The sequence below is a fragment of the Pieris brassicae genome, chromosome 1 (genome assembly GCF_905147105.1).
Source record: "Pieris brassicae chromosome 1, ilPieBrab1.1, whole genome shotgun sequence".
In the NCBI taxonomy this organism is placed as follows: Eukaryota; Metazoa; Arthropoda; class Insecta; order Lepidoptera; family Pieridae; genus Pieris; species Pieris brassicae.
In genome coordinates this window covers 22,256,799-22,277,202 of record NC_059665.1, presented here as the reverse complement: position 1 = coordinate 22,277,202, position 20,404 = coordinate 22,256,799, and the positions used below count along the sequence as shown (strand labels likewise).

The 20,404-nt window shown below is 33.9% G+C and overlaps 2 protein-coding genes across 2 annotated transcripts; one reads left to right on the top strand and one right to left on the bottom strand.

Moving 5' to 3' along the window:
• Positions 1-373: 373 nt before the first annotated feature.
• Positions 374-14,794, top strand: LOC123713411 (EEF1AKMT4-ECE2 readthrough transcript protein-like). The gene is made up of 14 exons (XM_045667061.1): positions 374-422; positions 1,446-1,542; positions 2,222-2,316; positions 2,743-2,864; positions 4,809-4,992; positions 6,098-6,356; positions 8,155-8,410; positions 8,678-8,968; positions 9,287-9,481; positions 9,786-9,922; positions 11,442-11,509; positions 12,544-12,674; positions 14,285-14,449; positions 14,621-14,794. Exons 1-14 carry the CDS (start codon positions 374-376, stop codon positions 14,792-14,794), a joined length of 2,223 nt encoding a protein of 740 aa, XP_045523017.1.
• A 240-nt stretch (positions 14,795-15,034) lies between these two features.
• Positions 15,035-19,221, bottom strand: LOC123712560 (fibroin heavy chain-like). Its single transcript, XM_045665727.1, has 3 exons — positions 19,174-19,221; positions 16,268-16,631; positions 15,035-16,050 (listed from the first exon to the last, which is right to left on the bottom strand). The coding sequence occupies exons 1-3, from the start codon at positions 19,195-19,197 to the stop codon at positions 15,044-15,046; spliced, it is 1,395 nt and encodes a 464-aa protein (XP_045521683.1). The 5' UTR covers positions 19,198-19,221; the 3' UTR covers positions 15,035-15,043.
• Between the last annotated feature and the right edge of the window lie 1,183 nt (positions 19,222-20,404).

Genomic DNA, 20,404 nt, shown 5'->3' with positions numbered 1-20,404 from the left:
CACGGAAATATAGCCTATTTCGGAGCGAGTCTTTATTTGACCCGTTTCGAATAGCCTGTGTGGCCTGCGAAGTTTTTTGTAGGTGGATTCTAATCGCAATGACAGCGTACAACGGTGGCGTGCTATATTTTTAATATTTTTTTTTCATGTCAGTGACATACAATAAAAATAAACTTCATTAAACCTAAGTTTCGTTAATGTCCAACCAAAGACATGGGCACAGTAATGATCGCGAATGAAAATACCGTAACCACAACAAGCTTTCAGTTACAAAAATGCCTTCAAACTGAAAACACTTCAATATATAAATCCTACGAAAAAATTACAATACACTTTTTTAATTAATATTTTTATGTCACTTATGAGTGATAAAATGGATGCATGGCAAGGCGAAGGTGACGGAATGGGACCATCTGTTACACGTAAGTTAACAAACGAACACTACATGTAAGATTCAACCAAAATTCAATACAAAAATAATACTACTAAATAAACAAAACAAAGGTTTTACAAAAATATGTTTACAGTTTCGATTCTTTTTAATATCAAATACATATTTTACAAATTTCTTTGGGTTATAATAGGATGAGGGTAGGCAGAAAACAGGCAAGGGCGGTGATTGCCGTGTTTTCGACACTTTAAAGACATAAATTGTATCTGGTGTGATGTATAATTTTGAATATCGGAAATAACTGTGTTGAGGGGTATGTTTTTTTAATTATTATTTTAAGATTTGGTTTTATTTTGTTGTGAAGCTATCTGAAATGTTTCTTTCTTTTTAGCTTTGGGAAACGCTCTCAAATGAGATGTTCATTATTGAATGATAAATTAACAAATTTGTTTATGTGGTACGTAACCACATATAATAGGTTTGGTAGTATAAACCATAATCCTCCTTGCGCCCACATGTGTTTAGTTATCTCAAGTGACCGCCCATGGACTTACACTGCCAGAAACCTGGGAATGCCAGCCTTTTCGGCATCGGACCGTTCTTCTTAGTTTTGAAATACCTCAGCAGCTAATTCCACATAGCGGTGATAGAAAAGTGCCTTAAGAAACGTTTATTTTTGGATCCAGATAAACAGCTGATTAAAAATACCTTAGAATATCAACACAAACGTAAACGTTCTTTAGTAATGGGCAACACGTTTGACAGTTCATAACATTGAGTACTGGTATTGGTTTGGCTCATGAGGAGGAGATTGCCAACACAAGAAAATGTAATGAATCCAGTCGTGGATGAATATAAGATTGCTGATGATAGAATCGAGATCAGTCTATTTAAAAAAAGACCTTACCTTAAAACTGTACCAGCTTGAATTGACCGTTTTGGCCCCAAAACCAGATACCGTCAAAAATTTTAAACGGTTAAGTTTAACTCTTGATAGATTATATAGCGGAATTGTTTTGTACTTGTATTATTAATTAAATTGTCTCATGTGCAGGCACAGGTAGCGCCCTAGCATCCACACCGACGTTGAAAAATGGGAGTGACCTACGGGAATCTGGATACTTGATCGCTGTCGGTTCCAGGACTGCCAGGTGAAATAAATTTTAATAAATCTGTAAAAAGATATTATATTATAAATATAAAAGCTCTCCTGAAACCAAGTGATACTGCAGATAGCCATTTGTTCTTTGCAGTCGATATATACTTACGAAGCATATGTGCAAAGTTCCGTAAATGTATGTCCACAATTTCTCGTAATTTAAAAAGCACATCTTTCTTTAATCAGTAATGTTCAAAGTCAAAAATCATTTATTCATATAGGTAACACAATGTACAATTATGAACTTCAATAAAAAATAAATATACATTAAATGCTTCTAATTTTACATTTACTGCCAGTTCTCAAATCAAGGGCGTTGAACGGAAGAGAAGAACTGGCAATAAACTCTCCGTCACTCTTTTTTTCAACTTAGATAATTGTATAAGTTTCAATTGATACGTATATTTATATATATTAGTTTTACATCTATTTCTGTTTATAAGCGTGTCAGTGACGGTTATTAAAGTTGCCACCCTAAGCTGGTTAGATAATTAACAAACACACGTACATATTAATATAACCTCAACTAAATTAATTTAATTGCATTGTTTTAACTACCATCTATCTCTTTTTATCATAGCGTACACGCAATTTGACAGAAAAATACAAATAATTTAATTCAAATTATGTTTTTTACGTATACTATATACAAAAAATATATTTCATTACAGATTCAGAAGAAAACACAAAAACAAAATAATGATTACTTTTCTATTTATTTGTCTATTACTTCTACTGTGCCTTTTTATAACAATGACTGTTTTATGTAAGTATTTAATGATCAAATCTTTCTATTATCTATGATTAATTAGTGTCATCAACATTATATACAAATATAAAATGAGAAAATATTAAGCAAGGTTATATCTTAGATTTGGAATTTCCAAAATTTTCAGTTTATAACTGAACTAAAATAAACTCTTTGGCGCAACTTCATATGTCTGTATCTGTAGTCATTATTTGATAATAAGCAAGTAAGTGATCAGCTATATGTGCCTGACATACATCGTGGACGTTTAGATCTACGCATGTTAGTTTTCCTTCAACGGAAGCCGTGATTCGAGCCTACGATCTCAGGATTGGGGACGCCCGCTCAAGCCATTAGATACTACTTAAAAATTAATCCTGTAAACACGTACTTCAAGTTGATTTCTACCTGTCTATAGAATTCATAAGTTAACTTTTCTGACAGATGTCAAGCAAAAGCGCCACAGACCAGAAATAGTTTGCGAAAGTAAAGAATGTCTACGTTCAGCTGCCAATTTAGCATTGTCGATGGATAGAAGTGCTGATCCCTGTTATGATTTTTATCAGGTACCATTGATTATTATATTTAATTAAAGTGGAGTATTAATTGCTAAAAACAATAGCAATGAGAAGTTAATAAGGAACATGTACTTTGCTTGCTTATTTAAAACCTTGAACATGCATTGTTCCAATAGAATACGTATAGTAATATACAAATTGTATGGAAGGTCGATATGTCAGCTAAAATTAACCATTATGATGAATAATTTGGCATCATGCAGGCTAACTTAATAAGTTCTTAATAAAACAATGTATACTATCATTAAAATACAGTTCTGTGTTAAAATAAAGGCAGAAACACATTATTATAACGCCACGCGACCTGACGAAACGCGACGCGTGTTGACGCGAATCATATTGAACCATTTTCTATAACTAAAATCACACTTTGAACATCCGACACGACTTTATGCGAGCACACGCCACCCGATCATAACATTCCAGATCGATGTGTTGTTGGTGGTGGCCACCCGACACCAGACGCCTTTCGTCAGTCGTTCGAGTTTTTCGCACAAATGTCACATACACACATTCTATGACATCAAGAAAATACAGAAGTAGAGGTAGAATGTGAACAGTAGCATGATAAGTACAGTTTGAAAGCATTTAATGACAATTTTGGTCATATATAGGTATTGATATTAAGGTCTCTGCAGTTAGGCTATGAAATTCACTTTCCGTCCCTATTCGATTAGCTCCTTTTCTATCTTCCTTTACATTTCTTCTGTACAAACATTATCCACATCGTATCCCTAACTTTCTTTCCAACTACTAACTGACGTGAGAATTATCTTAAATTATCGTGATTCATGTATCTTTTTACTTTCTATTTTTAATGTATCATCTTTTTAGTTTAGTTTGGTTTTTTCTTGTTCCTGTTTAGATTTTGTCTTAATAACTGTGTATAACATGTATTTTTGCACTACTTCCCTATCTTATGTAATTTAATTCCTTTTTTTTTCATTACTCATAGTTGTTGCTCGGAAGAGATCGCTCGAAAGCGATAAGACCGTCAGTTGCCCTCCTTTTGATTTAATTATGTTCAATTTTTTTTATACAATATAAATACTTCGTTACACTGTATAAATTTTTTATACAGTGTAACGAAGTGTTAATAAATAAATATATAGTATCAGATATTCACCCAAAATTTGCATGATCTTCTTTAATTTTTAATAATTCCTGACTCGTTATTTATTAAATCCATAGCACAATTAGCACACGACTATACACAATCAGTATTGTCAGCTAAGTAAATTCTGAATTTGCAAGCGTGTCATAATGTCGCGTGTTGGTATTGAGCACGATGCACATGGGGTGTCAACACGTTGCGTCGTGTGGAATTCATTAATGTGTTTCCAACTTAAACGTGACACATACCTAAGTATGTTGTTCAGTTGTTCTTAGGAACAACTGATATGATAGGTTTTGTTACCTGTCAGACCAATTAGAACTGATAGATAATTAAAACTTTGCCATTGTAGTAAATAATAAAAGGAATAAAAATAAATACATTTAAGCTAGATTTTTATTAGAAGAATAGTATGTGGCACTGTACTTGAATAGACTATCGTAAAAATCGTGATTATAAAATACAGCTCTTTGAATATTGCCGCTGTGTTTTTCTTAATTTAATATCCCCATATACGGAACAAACCCGATTAGACTAATTAGGTACAATTCGTTGTCTATCCCTAATTGCGTAAGCCTTGACCTCAGACCTTTAAAACAAATATATTTCTGCAACTTTAAGAATTATTTTAAATTTGCGCTCAAATTTTTTTGTCAGAAGAAAAACCCTCAAAGCCAGAATGTTTTAAAGAAACTGATTTTAAAGAATTGTAGCATATCGTAGATACTACTGTATTTTATACAAGCTAAAAAGCGGCGAATATAGTAACTGCTTCCCGACTACCCTAAAATTAAAATCTTTAAACTGACCCTTTATAGTACGTGTGTGGAAACTGGGCTGAAGAGCACCCTCGACCAGACGCATACCACTCGTACGACTGGTTCCGAGACAAGCAAACCAAAGTGTACACAGTAGTGCGAGACTTCCTGAGTAGAAATACCAGCCTTCAGCCAAAACCCGTACAACAAGCTAAGGATCTTTATGCATCTTGTATGGACACAGGTAGTTTGGTACACATACATACATACATTATGAAATCTGAAATGGCGTGACGTCCTTTCCTTCGCTCCAGTGGCACAACTGCCATATAACCCATATGGGACTTTGCTACTGTGCACCCACTAAAACCCTACGGCTCCGCCAGCATTTTCCCAATGCAGGACACGGTAACAGAATGACCTTGTCCGCATCACCCCACGTATTGGAAATTGGCCCACAAGACACTTTAAGCCAATATTAACTTGAAACAAGCTCAATGGAATTCTTTGTTAGGAAATATATTTGTTCAGTACATCTCTTGCTTATTTGTATTTAGAGTAAATCATCAAACCCGGGCAAAAATAAGACTTTAGCATTAATTTATTCTTGAAATAGTTAAATTAACAATTTACTATCTTTCACAACCAGAGCTATCAATTTTTTTAATAACAAACAATAAAGTGTAAATAATAGATAAACTGTCTTTAGGAGTTTTTTTTATTAAGAACAACTAATATTACTGTTATAACTCTATAATTTGTGTCACAACGTCGTATACACAACATAATTGGTGTAATATATTTTTATAATATACGCCCAAATATAAGAGTTGTAAGATCAAAAGCTGTACATTTTCCTCGCTCAGGGTTTCTTAGTTTTATAATTGTGGGAATTTCTTAAATCGGAATTACGCCCCGAGAGTACAGCCAGACACTCTCTTCGTCTGTTACATTGCATTAATTCGTTACATAGCAATTAACATTTCATTATTTGGCTTATATTCTATTGCTGTACGCGAGTGGTTAATATATAGTAAAACAAAAATGTTCTTATTAAGGTTTTAGTTTAATAATTATATATTCCTGAACTCTGAGGAAGGTTAAAAAACAAAAAAATATATTTTTAGTTCTTAGTTTTTTTATTCCAGAAACGCGTACAGTATCTATCGGATAGCATAGAAAAGGTTTCATATGTTGCTTCCATATGTTGCTACTAAAAGGGTAGAGTAAAAAAACTTAGGCGAAACGAAGTTCATATCAATTTAATAAATCAGTATTTTAGCAATAATATCAGTGAGTAATCGACTGATATCTTAAATAAGTATTTTACAATGTAACTATTTTTACAGAAACCTTAGATAAACGCGGTCTGAAACCGATTATTAAAATATTGGAACAATTAGCGCTACCTTCACATCCGTCCTTTTTGAATATAACGGAAATGGATTACACTAATTTTACATTTGACTGGGTTGAAAGCGTGATACAAATAAAGACACAACTAAGTATGGATGTTCTCATAGGTTTCGACATAGTAACAGATCCAAAGAATTCATCAGTTTATAGACTTATAATGGGGTCTCCCGAAACCACAAATCCATTTCCAAGGTATGTTATTCAAATTCAAAATATTTTATTCTATAAAATATTATAATAAAGAAAAACATATTAAATGCTTCTAATTTTACATTTATTTACTGCCAGTTCTCAAATCAAAGTTGTATAACGGACGAGAAGAACTGGCAATAAACTCTCCGCCACTCTTTTTAATCGCCAAGTTTTTAGTTTTTTTTATAAGGAGCTGCAAGTATTACACTATGTTCCACATGACATCATTAAGTAATTAACTATAATAAATAAAATATATACACAAACGAAAAAGAACAATGATTCGTCCTCTATCAGCAGTAGGTATGGTCAAACAGGAGAACTTACATTCTCGTGGGAACAACACACAAATACGAAATAACTAACAACACCGCATACATGAATTCAATTCCGACCAGTCACCACAAGTAGTTGAATTAAACTATGTTTGTTAATAATAATAATAAAGTCGGGTTCATTTCCAATCTTGACAAATATAGATTGTACAGTTTAGTTTTATAGATTTGTTATATACATTTCAAGTATTATTGATATCTTAACTTCCTTCAGTACCATTGATTGGAACCCGTTCATCGGTAAGGACCTCCTCGAGCTTTTGCCAAATATCTCTTTCCATAGCTTTCTTTCTCCATTCCTGTTAACACTTCTTTTTCTTCTATCCACCTATTTTTAAAGGCCTTATTGCAGATTCTTTCAAGTTTGACTATATTTGTTAAGTGATTATAATATATGTGTTAAATCATATTTTATTTGCATCATGTATAACATATGAAGTCCTTCTTAAACGCGCGCCCAGCAACCATGATCGGTGGTCATTCAACCTTCTTATGTCTTTAAAATAATTATTCTAAATAAGTCTTAGGTAAAACAATTGCTTTATTTTATTTAACAACAAACCCTACCCATCTTATATCATAAACAATATAATAAGTAATACCAGAGGTTTGGAACCTTATGAGGTGAGGAGGTGAGGTGAGGAGGCCTAGAAAACCTATTGGTTATACAACACCTCTTTTTTTTGCTTCTGGCAAGGGGCAACTCATTTTTGCTTTCTTTTCATCAACGTCCTTCATACACTTCATACAATTAGCCTTTGGTTAGTTATAGGCCATTATTTCTTCGATACCGATATCATGTGTACTGAAGGTGTAATAATTTGAATAGACCGTGTCGCGCGTAAGTACTAGTAAGATAATATTCAAATTAACTGGGCCTTTTGCCAGCGAGCTTAGCAAGGCCTATTTATGGAGGACTATGACCTCGGCTTTTACCACTGATAGTAGCATGTAAAGAATAATATTTCCATATTTAAAGAACACCAGGGACGTAACACTGTTCTCTATACTATAAAAAATTATATAGGCTAAACATGTGTCCTATAGATTCCTTTACGCCTGGGGTTCGAGTTTCGATCGGCGCAAATATGTTACTAAAAGCAACTCAGACCGGAAATTAATATTTTAACTCACTATAATTTTTATTCAAATTTGGTTTAAATATAGTAAATAATAGAAAGCGAGTACCTGTTAGAAATACTGATGAAACTGTAAGTTCTGGAGAGTAATAGTTAATTTTGTTCTGTTAGATGTTTGTAAAGTGCAGCGCCAGCAAGGTCTCATTTGCCACTTCTTGTAGCTGAAAAGTTTTTTGATTCTTCACCGGACAGCGACTTATTGTAAAGCGTAGTATGACGTAACCGTATGTGCTATGATTTATAGCCGTACTTAAACTAGACTAACGGTTAAGTGTTACATATAAAAATGTCTTTACTATTCTAAAACTATATTTTCTATTTCAGCATGTTAAATGAAAACAAACGTAAACACAGATTTAAGCAGGAAAATATGATTCAAAGAAATTTAATAAACGCGAGACACGCTCAGAAAATTGATGAAGACCAAGAAGCAGAAGTATATAAAATGTTTTACGCACATCTTATAAAATTGTTTCTTCTTGATGATGATGTAAGATCAAATTTTACTGAAGCGGAACTGGATCAACTTATTGTTCACACCGCTGATGCATTTTATTCTATGAGTGTAGATATGTATGAGGTAATATTTTACTAGAATTCAAAATTTGACTGGAAAAAAGCAACACTTACCAACAAAACTCTACAATCTGCAGCCAGGTTCCAATTCAATTCATTTAAATTTAGAATTGGATTGAAGAGAGCCTTAGGTTGTGTAACAATTTTCACCTCAGTTTAAACTTTACGCGTTATAAATTTTAATTTTCTAGAATTATAGCTCTGTATCGTAATATTACGACGACCACAACTACAATACTATTTACTTTCAATTATTAATTCAATTTTTCAGCTTGAATCAGATAACAGTACAAACGTAGATGAATTATATCTAAATATACCTGACTATACCGTTGACGATGTCCAAAAATATACAGACTCTATAGTCGAAATCAATAACGAAACGTTTTCACCTATTTGGAGGAGGTATCTCGAAGGAGTATTTGAAATAAGTGATGTTAGACTAGATTTTGGAAACGAGAAAATATTGATATCAGAACCGGATTTAAAATATATGTCACTTATGGCTGCATACCTTTCGAAGATGCCTCCCGTTCTGATTGAACTCTTCGTTTGGATGAAGGTAATTAAAATTATAGTATTTACGATAATTATAGCTATAAAATGATCTTTCTAACGTATTTGATAAGGTACTATAAATCAAAGTACGGCAGACGATTTCTGCTTCAATGTTTTTCAATTGAAATTAAAATTGAAAATTCATCCAAAATCATTTTTACAGAAGCCCCTAAAAACTATTTTAATATTGCCAGAAAAATATAAACTCCTTGGTAATGAGAGAAATTATTATTTATTTATTCTACATGAATGATGTAACAATAAAAAACACATAGCAATTTTTAACACAAACAGTTACACGGGAACTTGATAATATTTGCAGGTCGTAGAAGTAATGGCAGTGCACACTAGCTCAGAGCTCCGAGCTTTATATGAACGAGCTTCGGAAGAGCTTCAGTCTGGACACATGACATTGTCACGCAGCCTTCACTGCGCAAACGCTGTTAATGACTTACTTGGAATGGCAGTTTCTTATGCGATTGTGGATCAGAACTTTTTTAATAATACTAAACCGAAGGTTTTTATATTTACAACTCTACGAAGGGTGATAATATAACCGCAAGACGAAATGATGACGTTGCGTTTGATAGTGTTTGCGCAGCCTACTTGAACTTATTCACAATTGTTTTTAAAGCGTTTATAAAGTGCTGTAGATAAGCTAGATTATTAAACATTAAAGTATAGTAGAAGCTATCATTTGTTTAAAAACATTTAGTAACGCTTTACTATGAAAACCTTGGCTGATTCCGTTAAAAAGTTTTTTTATGCAAAACAATAACTTGTATGATCTACAAGAACTAGTTTCTCATTTGTATTTCCAGATTGAAACAATGTTAAACGAGTTAAAAAATGCCCTAGCGCATTTAGTCGGAGTTGCCAAGTGGATGGATGATGACACTAAACTGGCCACATATAAAAAAATAGTCGAAATGAAAACCCTTGTAGGTTTCCCAGATTGGTTACTTGAAGATGGACGTTTGGAAGAATATTACAAAGGGATTGAAGTGAACACGAAACATTACTTAGAAAATCTCATAAATATTGTTCAATCTAAACTGAAGAATGCCCTAAATAAATTTCGTATTGGAAATAATTACACGTGGGCAACTGATCCAACAGAAGTGAACGCGTATCATACCTATCAAGAAAATACTATAAGTAAGTGTATATAACTTCAGAATACTTCATTGGCATTTGTAAAAGTTGCATCCTATTAGTTTCGCTCTTAATAGGCGGCTCAAGCGTAAGACCCTAGAGGGTCAGAAAGGGTTCTTATCCTGAGGTCTTTTTGACGACTGGTCTATATTTTTTACTACGCGATTCACACCCGCTCATACCGTGAGGAAATCGGTATTCCTTAGACCCAAGAATCGATGGGGGATGTCTATCTGAACTGCTTTTTTTTTAATTCCACAAAACATATATAAAAACCTGGTTACGCTATATAAATAAATCAATGGTGCTACAAGCTTTTTAGGTCTGGGCCTCAGATTTATGTATCCGTTTCATGATTATTTGTTAATCTAATAGGTAAGCAGGTGATCAGCACGCTGTCGACGTTTTGGGTCTTAGGCAAGCCGGTTTCCTCACGATGTTTTCCTTCACCGTTCGAGCAAATGTTAAATATGCACATAGAAAAAATGTCCATTGGTGCACAGCCGGAGGTCGAACCTACGACCTCACGGATGTGAGTCGCACGCTGAACACTGCTCAAGCTCACGGTTACGCTATATATTGTAAATATTATATAATCTAATACTGAAAATAAATAGGTCGTCCATAGCGTCATAAATAAGTAATTACATTCTAATGATAGATACAAAAATTGGTGTAAAGTTTTCCGACGATAGGTAGTTTTAAGTTTTTTTTTTTACATTCAAGCCGCTTTTTTGTTTTATTGACACTATGGTGATTACTATGGGTGAGAACTAAGTGCGATTAATAACTCCCGCGTGTCAAAATCTAATCATTTTTTGACATTCTGCTGTCAAACTAAGCGCTGAGTCTCGTTAATAGGCGATCAGAAAAGTGAAAACAACCGTTCTAAACCTTGGTCTCAAAATATAGTCTGGACAAAATATGAAAATTGAATCAGCCTTAATTAATTAAGATTTTCCTAATCCGGACGCAGCCGTGCCTTTGGTGATGCTGCAATATCCCTTCTTCGATTTAGGACTTGAGTATGTATATACATAAGTACATGTTTATTTAGACACATAGCCATCTAATATATCCATGAGGTGCTATAAAACAAGTAATTCCTTTACACACATACACTTTAGCACACTGATGAATGCTTTTATTTAATTTAAAATATATTATAAATATCTATTTATTAGCTTCTAAAGTTCTCTAGAATCGTAAGTCAGAGATCAGAATTTATTCTTGTAATCAATACTTCCTAAACTTAATTCACTTATTAATAATATTTTTTAAGGAATATTATGTTGTTCTGATTGATGTCGTATCTTTTGCAGCTCCTTAAACTATGGCTCCTTGGGAGCTGTTCTCGGACACGAAATAACTCATGGATTTGACAACTTTGGTAAGAAATCCTTAAAGAAAAGAGTGTACCAATTTTTGAATGCCTTATTTAAATAAAACAAGCCCGTTTGTCCCGTTATATATAAGAAATAACATTAAAAAAATTGTTTAATATGGAATATAATATCACTTATTCCACGTCATTAAATTTATATCGTAGACATAGAACTCATCGGCAAAGAAGCTGAGGGTGTAGGCCGAGAAAAAAAGCCAGCGTAAAAAACTCTCAGTACTCTTTTAAAATAGCAAATCATCAGACAAAATAACTATGGCAAATCAATTATAAATAGCCTGTTTATTGTTTGTTTTTATTACTTAGATGTGTTTAACACTAAAATATCGCTCGTCAACTATTACATTATTTTAACGCTAAAATCGGAACCACCAAAATCTTCCACTTATTCAAAATTGTATTTCCGTAATCAGAAACGGTCTAAGTCAAACTTAGTCTTAGTTAACATCAAACGATGGAAATAGGCGACTTGAGAGAGCATGTATAATGCATCTGGGCACCAGAAAAATACAGATAATAATGATTGATGTAATGTTTAACACATATACAACTTAAAATATATTACTACAATAAAGAAATTAATCCGTTTATATTTTTATAATTAAAACTTCGCCTTTTTATTGGTAATTTTAAATATTTTATATAATTATTACTGAGTTGCAGTTTAAGATTAATATGTTTAAATATGTCTTTCTATAGATGTATTATTACATTTCATATATCATTACACATGGTTAAAAAGATTTTTATGTAATTGTACAGACTAAGCGAAGTTTAACTGGAATAATGATTCTGAATACGATATTGTTTACTTGGCTTATAATAATGTCTCTCATCTCGGCTGTGCAACAATCACTATTTCAATACATTAAATGCTTACTGATATAGACAAAAACCTCAGACACGTTTAACTGTATCTGTAATAGAAGGCAGATCTTCTACATATCATCAAAACAAATACATCTATCTGACAATCTTTTGTATGTTAATTAAAACCTAATAATTATTTACGCATTCTTTAGGTCGACAATTTGATAAGAACGGCAATCTAATACCATGGTGGTCGAACGACACAATTAAATCATTTGTCAATATGACCCAATGCTTCGTGGATCAGTATTCTTCATTCTACGTTCCCCAAATTGGGAAACATGTGAGTTATAAAACTTTAATATAGTATATCTATATTTCCTTACCTTATGTTGACTTTTTTGATATTACCATCCCTTATATTGAGGCGCTTAAAAACGTAACGCTAATATTGCTTTTTGTTGGGTTGTAGCATTGGGATCCTGTTTATAATCTATAAATTAAAAAAAAAACTACAACCTTTTAAGGTGCCTCAGATGTATCTGTTTCGTGATCATTTGTCAGTCGAATAGGCAAGTAGGTGCCTGAAACACGCCGTTGGTTTTATTGGGTCTAAGGCCAGCAGTTCGTGAGAATATTACTAGGCACATAGAAAGAAAATCTTTTGGTGGTCTTTGGTCTTTACGACCTTAGGAATGTGAGTTATATGTTGAAGCTAAGACAACACTACTCCCTTTATAATCTATATAATTCGATTGTCTTGATAGTTTGCCTAGTACTGAAAAGAGTGTGCACTCCAAATATCTTTAAAGACTCCTTAAGCGTATATTAGCGATTTTATCATGATTCATGTGTCCTTTTTTATTGTCCTTTTCATCGTGTACATATGTTTTATTGCTTCGTTTCGATGCATTATATATGTCTAATTGTAATTAAAGTTTTGCACTTCTTGCTCGACTTATTTAATTTTAAAAAAATCATACAATGGTTGCTTGAAAGTGATCGCACAAAATCGATAAGGACGCGCCAGACCTTTTTATTTTATTGTACTGTATTTCTTGCAACGAAATATAATAAAAATAACAAATATAAAGTGTTAACAATTTTCTTAAAAAATCACTAACTACTTTTATATGCAATTGTCGCGCTCCTAAACAAGACTGCTATGGTCACATTAATACAAAGCACTGCGGTTTTCTAATGTAACATATTGTGATTATATTTTATTATATAATGTAAAATAAATATTTTTTTAAAACATTTAATGATCAATTAATTGAAGATTTCATTGTAAAGACTAATAAATACCAGAATACATATACCGATTATACGTTACTGAACAATTATAAAAGCATTTTCAAAATTCAAAGAAAAGTAACGGTTATTCTCATAATAATAATAAAAGCCAATCATTACAGACAAATTATATTCAGCTTACATTTTTACATTATTTTTATTTTGTTTATACCATATATCCTATATTCTCGCTACCTTTAGTATCGTCGATCGGAACCCCTTCACGGGTAAAGGTCTCCTTCAGTTTTTTCCTAATATTGGTCCTTCCCATATTTTTGTCTTCTAACTCCTTTTATTTTGCCACTTCTGGTTTGTATTTTTGTGTTGCATGTCCACGTTTAGTAGCCGAATATGAGAGAAGGAATACAAGAGTCCAATACAATTTTCTTTAGGTGAAGTTAGTAATAAATGTTATCGCTATGTCTAAAGGGAAATTACCCTATCAAGATTTTAGGGACCAAAACTTTTTCCAGACATTTTTATCTTCGAATGTTAATTGTCTTTCAACGAAATATAAATAAATAATTGTATAAACAGTGAGGGTGTTTTGAGACATGACACACATTCAAATTTATGTTTAGTTGACTGCCAAAAAAATATGAGTTTGAAAACAAAATCGTATCCACAAATATTAAGTTCAAAGTATATATATTTCAGGTTGATGGTAAAAAGACACTAGGCGAGAATATAGCAGATAATGGTGGCGTGAAAGAGGCGTATGCAGCTTTAAAAGCACATTTGAGAAAAACCAGCCCTGAATTAAAACTAGCGGGATTTGAGTATTTCACTTCAGAGCAACTCTTCTTCTTGTCATATGGCAATGTAAGTACTATAACTTAATAAGCCCGGTGTAAGCATAGAAGACTTACCTATAGAAACGTTAAATTTCTATCTTTGTTTATTTATAGTAAATTTTAATAACATTTGAATGCGTAGACAATTTTTATTGCCTTCCAAAGTTCATAGTATTTTTCTAAAATTATCCTTTAACAGCTGTGGTGCGGAGTAACAACAATAGAAGCTTTAAAAGCAGATATGGAAGATGAGCATACGCCGCAGCATTTACGAGCTCGAGGAGCTTTACAGAATAACCCAGACTTTGCCAAGACATGGCACTGTCCCCCTGGCTCTCCAATGAATCCTAACAAGCGTTGTATCATCTTTTAGTCGTAATATCTGATACTGAAGTACAAGATCGACAATAATGACAATAATAATGCTTATTATTTTTAATGCCGTGTGTTTTATAAAATAATACCATTAAAAGCATTAAATTTATTTAATTACGATAATAAAGTGCATTTATAAGGTACATACATTACATGATTTTATTATTTGACAAAATTCTATAGTACGATATTTAATAAATATATAATAATTCCAATCCGTATTTTTGTATAAATACTGACTTATAATCTAGTGTATGGAATGGCCGATGCTTGAGTAAGAGTGGCCAATGCTGCCCAGACTGCCGTAAGAGCCATATGAGCTGGCGTATGATCCGAGACCGGAGCCGTAACCACCGTGAAGGCTCACGCCGGAGCCGTAACCACCGCTAAGCCCCAAGCCGGAGCTGTAACCACCGCCAAGGCCCACGCCGGAGCTGTAACCACCGCCAAGACCCACGCCGGAGCTGTAACCACCGCCAAGGCCTACGCCGGAGCTGTAACCACCGCCAAGGCCCACGCCAGAGCTGTAACCACCGCCAAGGCCCACGCCGGAGCCTAGAGATATGCCTTGTCCGATACCAGCGCCAAGCGAGAGACCAGTTGAAACTGGGACGGCAACTTGAGTTTGTACTGCTACGGGTCTGTCGACAACGACTGGGTGTGGTACTGCCACAGGTCTGTCAACAACTACGGGCTGTGGGACTGGTACAGGCCTGTCAACTTGAACTGGTACAGGGACGCTCACTGGGCGATCGACGTGGACTGGGTAAGGTACTGGCACTTGACGGTTAATGTAGACTGGACGGTCTACTGGCACTTGCTTCTCAACCGTGACCGGGTATGGAACGGGTACAGAAACTGGCACCTTTACTGGGTATGGCACCTTCCTCTCGTAGTAAACTGGCACCTGTCTGGTGATCTCAACTGGCACTTTGTGAATGACTGGAACTGGCCTGTCGACTGGTACAGGAACTGAGACTCTGTACGGAACTGGCACTGGTCGGTCCACGGGTACTTGGACGGGTACCTGGACTGGAACTTGTACGTTATGGGTGATGGTCCTCGTGATGTATCGTGGGATTTCCTGGCGAAGAATAACAGGATTTGGCTGCACTGAGACTGATGTTTGAACGGCTGGGGCGGGGGCTACTGCAACAGCTGGGGCGGCTGCTACGGCGACAGCTGGGCCAGCGGCAATTGCTCCTCCTCCAACGGCTATCCCTGAGCCGCCCAAGGCAATACCACTTCCAATGCCTGAACATTAAAATAAGTTAACATGTGTCCACTATAAACGTATATATATATATTAAGATTCATAAAAAATATATTTTTTTATAATATTATTTTCAAGATTCTGTTGATATAGTTTCTTTCTTTCTTAAGTTAAATACGTCTAGGAGAAGTCTACTACCTACTTTAATAGATTTTTCAGATCACATATTTTTATCACAATAATGTTGTTTGTACGTACCACTTCCGACAGCGATCCCACTGCCGACACCGATTCCACTACCGATGCCGATTCCACTACCGATGCCGATTCCACTACCGATGCCGATTCCACTGCCGATTCCACTGCCGATTCCACTGCCGATGGCCACTCCACTGCCTAGTCCATTGCCGATGCCGATACCGCCACCGTAGCCTAATCCACCACCATAACCGATTCCGTGAGAAATGCCGCTTGAAATATATCCGTGTCCGCCGGAAATGATTCCTCTTTTAACTGGTTTACCGGATGGTTCATCTTTGATTCCATTTTCTAAAAGCTCAGATACTTTTGCTTTCTGTTCTATTTCCTTACTCAGTACTAGAGTGCTCCCGAGTAGGAGTACCTGGAACAGCAATAACTTCTTAAGATACTCAGATTTTTATAATTAAAGCAGTCGGAATCTATTTATAGAAGGTAATATTATGCAGTATTGTAGATCAATGTCTACCAGCTAAGACTACCGTAGGTCAAGGCGAAGTCCAAGCCTCGTATGGTGCGTGGTTAGATTCTAATCAATAATGATATCTTGGAATTCAAAGAAATCAATTCTAACTGAAACCTTTTTTAAGAATTTCTTAGTGAGTTACTTTTAAAAGCTTCATTAAAAATCAATATTCTATTTGCTTTAATTCTCCTGATCAAACAGTTTACGTTATGTCAAATAACTGTTTTTAAACATTAATTATTTTATTAAAACATAAAAAGGGAGGAAATGTTAAAGAAAATAGTCCTTTATCAGAAAGATGGGCTTCTAAATAATATACTTTTTTGAATAATTATTGACTTAATGTATACAATTGCCAACAACGCAACATCTATCTTTCATTTTCAGTTTAAAAATATATAATTCATATTTCACATTAATTCCACAGTAAATCGTCTAATTACTGTAAAAACTATTTAATCGCTAAGTTATCTCATATATAGTTCAGGAATCTAGATCACACGGAACCTCGTAAATCTCAACCCGGGGGGTCTAGATTTGTCACACAGAATTGTGTAATCGTAATCGTATAAAAGAAGGTAATACTGTAAACTACTCTCTCTAGAAGCCGCAATTTTGTTTTTTATTTGAAATGTAGTAACAAAAATTATTGCATTTTGCTCGCTCAACGAATATGTATCACAATACAGCGTTAAACACTGTCACAGAGACCAAACTTTTCAAATCTGTTCTAATTTTCTTTTTATGAGTTTTTAATTTATTTTTATGTCGGTTACGAAAATTCTAAATACTCTATATTTGATTGTTATGACTACTAATAAACATAAACTGTGGTGTGGGGTACTTTTCAAACGATAATTAACTACTTTTAAGACGAATACGAGTGTATGAAGATGAGAGAAAGATTTGAGATACAAGGAATGGCACACTACAGTGACAATATCTGCCACCTCAGACCCTTAGTCTGTATGCATGTTTCTCTCGTTTTTTGGAGCATCTTTGATAAGCTCACGATTTTGCTCTTTCTACATTTACAAAACATTCGATATTTTTATTACCACGGGTCCGAAGAATGTCTATTAATTTTAGGCGTGAAATCATATTCCTATTTAAAGCATTTAACAACAACTGAGGTGATGTTTTGAAACGAGCAAGATTACGGAACGAATTGAACTCGTATGTCGAGGTACCACTGTATATATAATCATTACTATACATTAAGTACAAGTGTATATGTGAGACCGTTTGACCGGCCCATAGATTTCAAGTAACAATTTATTGATTGCGTTTGTTTATTTTCAATATGACACATTCAGGGCAATAGGATATAAGTTAGACCAGGCGAACGAAATTACGTAATACCTATCTAGTTTTAAGAACATATAACCTTAATCGAGAAATGAATTATATCATAATAAACTGTTGCGTTTGCGAGAAATGAATTATATCACAATAAACCCTTGGTTTCCTTTAAAAATTTTCTTTCTAGGAGAGCCTTTTTTGCCTGAGACTCCGTCGATTTATGCATGTTTTTTTACTAAGGATTTCTCGCGGCTCAATCGTCCCCATACTTAATATGTAATATAAATAATGCTACGACCCCGACGAAAAACGAACGACAATGTAGCTAGGAATTGAACACGCGCAATGTTGTCAAAATTTTAATGTTAAAATTGAAATTTCCTACACTATGACAACTATATACATTCATGATAATATAATATAGCGTCTGTTAATTTCTTATGAATTAAATAGCCGTATTATTTTCTGAAACTTGCAATATAATGTTTGTAAACAGTGAAATAATTAAAAATAAACTAACACGTTGGTTATTTGATTTAGTCTACACTAATTAATTATTGATAACTTTTTTACTGGTTCAGTGGTGTTTACTGATATTCGCTGTACATTCTATTTATTAACAAGTCCGTTTTTATCTGACTTAAGAGATTTAAAGTGGAACATGGTGTAATGGTTGTAGGTCCTTACAAACATTATGTAAAACAAAAAACGGAGAGTTTATTGCCAGTTCTTCGTACTTCACCCTTGATTTGAGAACTGGCAGTTAATGTAAAATTAGAAGCATTTCATATATCTTTAGACGTTCATAAGTGAACATTGTGTTACCTAAATGATTTGATTTAATATAATACTAAACGTGGCAGTCATTCAATAATATGGACTTTAGTCGAAAAATAAAAAAAAAGCTCTTTATCGAAACAGATAAACAATATTTGATTTTGTATTTTACATTAAATTTATCTCTAAACATTCTTACCTATTTCAGCATAGATAATATTAAATAATTTAAATTTTTGCACAGCGTATGTAGATTTATATTTTATATAACAACGAAAACTATCAAGCCTTCCCAGTTTGAAAAAAGAATTCTATTTTAATCTTTCCTCACGTAATAACCTGTATAGAAAAAATCACTCACCATGAATATGTGTACCGAAGCCATCTTAAATATATCCTTAATATTATATACAAAATTACATTGGTTGTGGATTAGACGGTTGCACTCAGTCTGATTGATAAGGCAGGACCTAAGAGCTTATATACTTTGAACTGCGATCGTATTTCGCAGGCTTACATTTAACGTTACCTTAAATGACCGGTTGCTCTAATGTTGAGGACATGGAGATGTCTGTTGATTGCGTCTGGATTTTTTTTACATCGGTTTGAATCCTCAAATTTGTTTATTTATTATTAAGGCACGCCAACAATGCATTAGAATATGTACAATAGTAATAGAAACTTTTATAACTCTATATTTCTAATAATGAATAATAATAAGCCTTTTTATTTCCGGTTTTACAGTAGTTGATAGTTATTATAAGTTGATAGTATATATTACAGTAACCAAAAATATAGATTTTTGTTAGTAGGTTAGCTTAGATTATGATGAGATTAACTTTTTACATCTAAAACATAATTTTTATTGGTGGCGAAACAATGGTTGCAGTGTCACATGTTCCCATGATTTCTTCATTAAAGCAAATCTATTAGGAGAGTACAAACAAGGTTTAGTCCTTTTCTAAATATTGACAGTTTTTATCTTATTATTTATTCAAAATAATAATATTAATTTTCTATGCGATATTATGCAGTGTAACGAGCGTTCATTTAAACAACTTAAAAGAGACATTATGTGTGTATTATTTTTCATAAACTCCGCTAATTCTTGAATTATTTTCCTAGATCAGAGGAGGCAGGCAGAGGGCGTCCAAAATAATTCGCTACCAGGTTCTTTTATGAGCGCACTTAACCTCGGACCACGTCAACCCTCGTGCTACAGCTGAGCGTCGCCAGGATTGTCTAGTGCAGCCTCGTTTCTTTTTTCCTTGGGAATTATAATCTAGTGCCTGTTTGGAGATGTGGTAGATCCATCTCTACTGGCGACGTGTGTGGATCGTTCCTGTAGTTTTTCATGAGAAATCTCTCAGTCCAGAATCTTCTCAACTGGCTTTTGTGGCTTTTTCCGTTTCCCATATGGATGCTCTCTCATGGAACCACTGGAACCACTCTACACGTTGGAGCGAAATAAGAGATAGTAAATAATGTTTTGTTTCCAGTACTCTATTGTCTCCCTCTGTCTCAACTCAAGCAAACGCTCTAATGTAAAGAGATAGATCAGTACTTTAGTTAAGAGTCTATTTCTAATTCTG

Bases quoted from the DNA above. Each gene is read 5' to 3' on its own strand.
- LOC123712560 (XM_045665727.1), bottom strand. From the start codon at position 19,197: ATGGCTTCGGTACACATATTCATG. The intron at 16,632-19,173 runs GTGAGTGATTTT...TTGCTGTTCCAG, and splicing joins CTTCGGTACACATATTCATG to GTACTCCTACTCGGGAGCAC. The intron at 16,051-16,267 runs GTACGTACAAAC...TTTAATGTTCAG, and splicing joins TGGGATCGCTGTCGGAAGTG to GCATTGGAAGTGGTATTGCC.
- LOC123713411 (XM_045667061.1), top strand. From the start codon at position 374: ATGGATGCATGGCAAGGCGAAGGTGACGGAATGGGACCATCTGTTACA. The intron at 4,993-6,097 runs GTAGTTTGGTAC...CTATTTTTACAG, and splicing joins TGCATCTTGTATGGACACAG to AAACCTTAGATAAACGCGGT. The intron at 11,510-12,543 runs GTAAGAAATCCT...CGCATTCTTTAG, and splicing joins TCATGGATTTGACAACTTTG to GTCGACAATTTGATAAGAAC.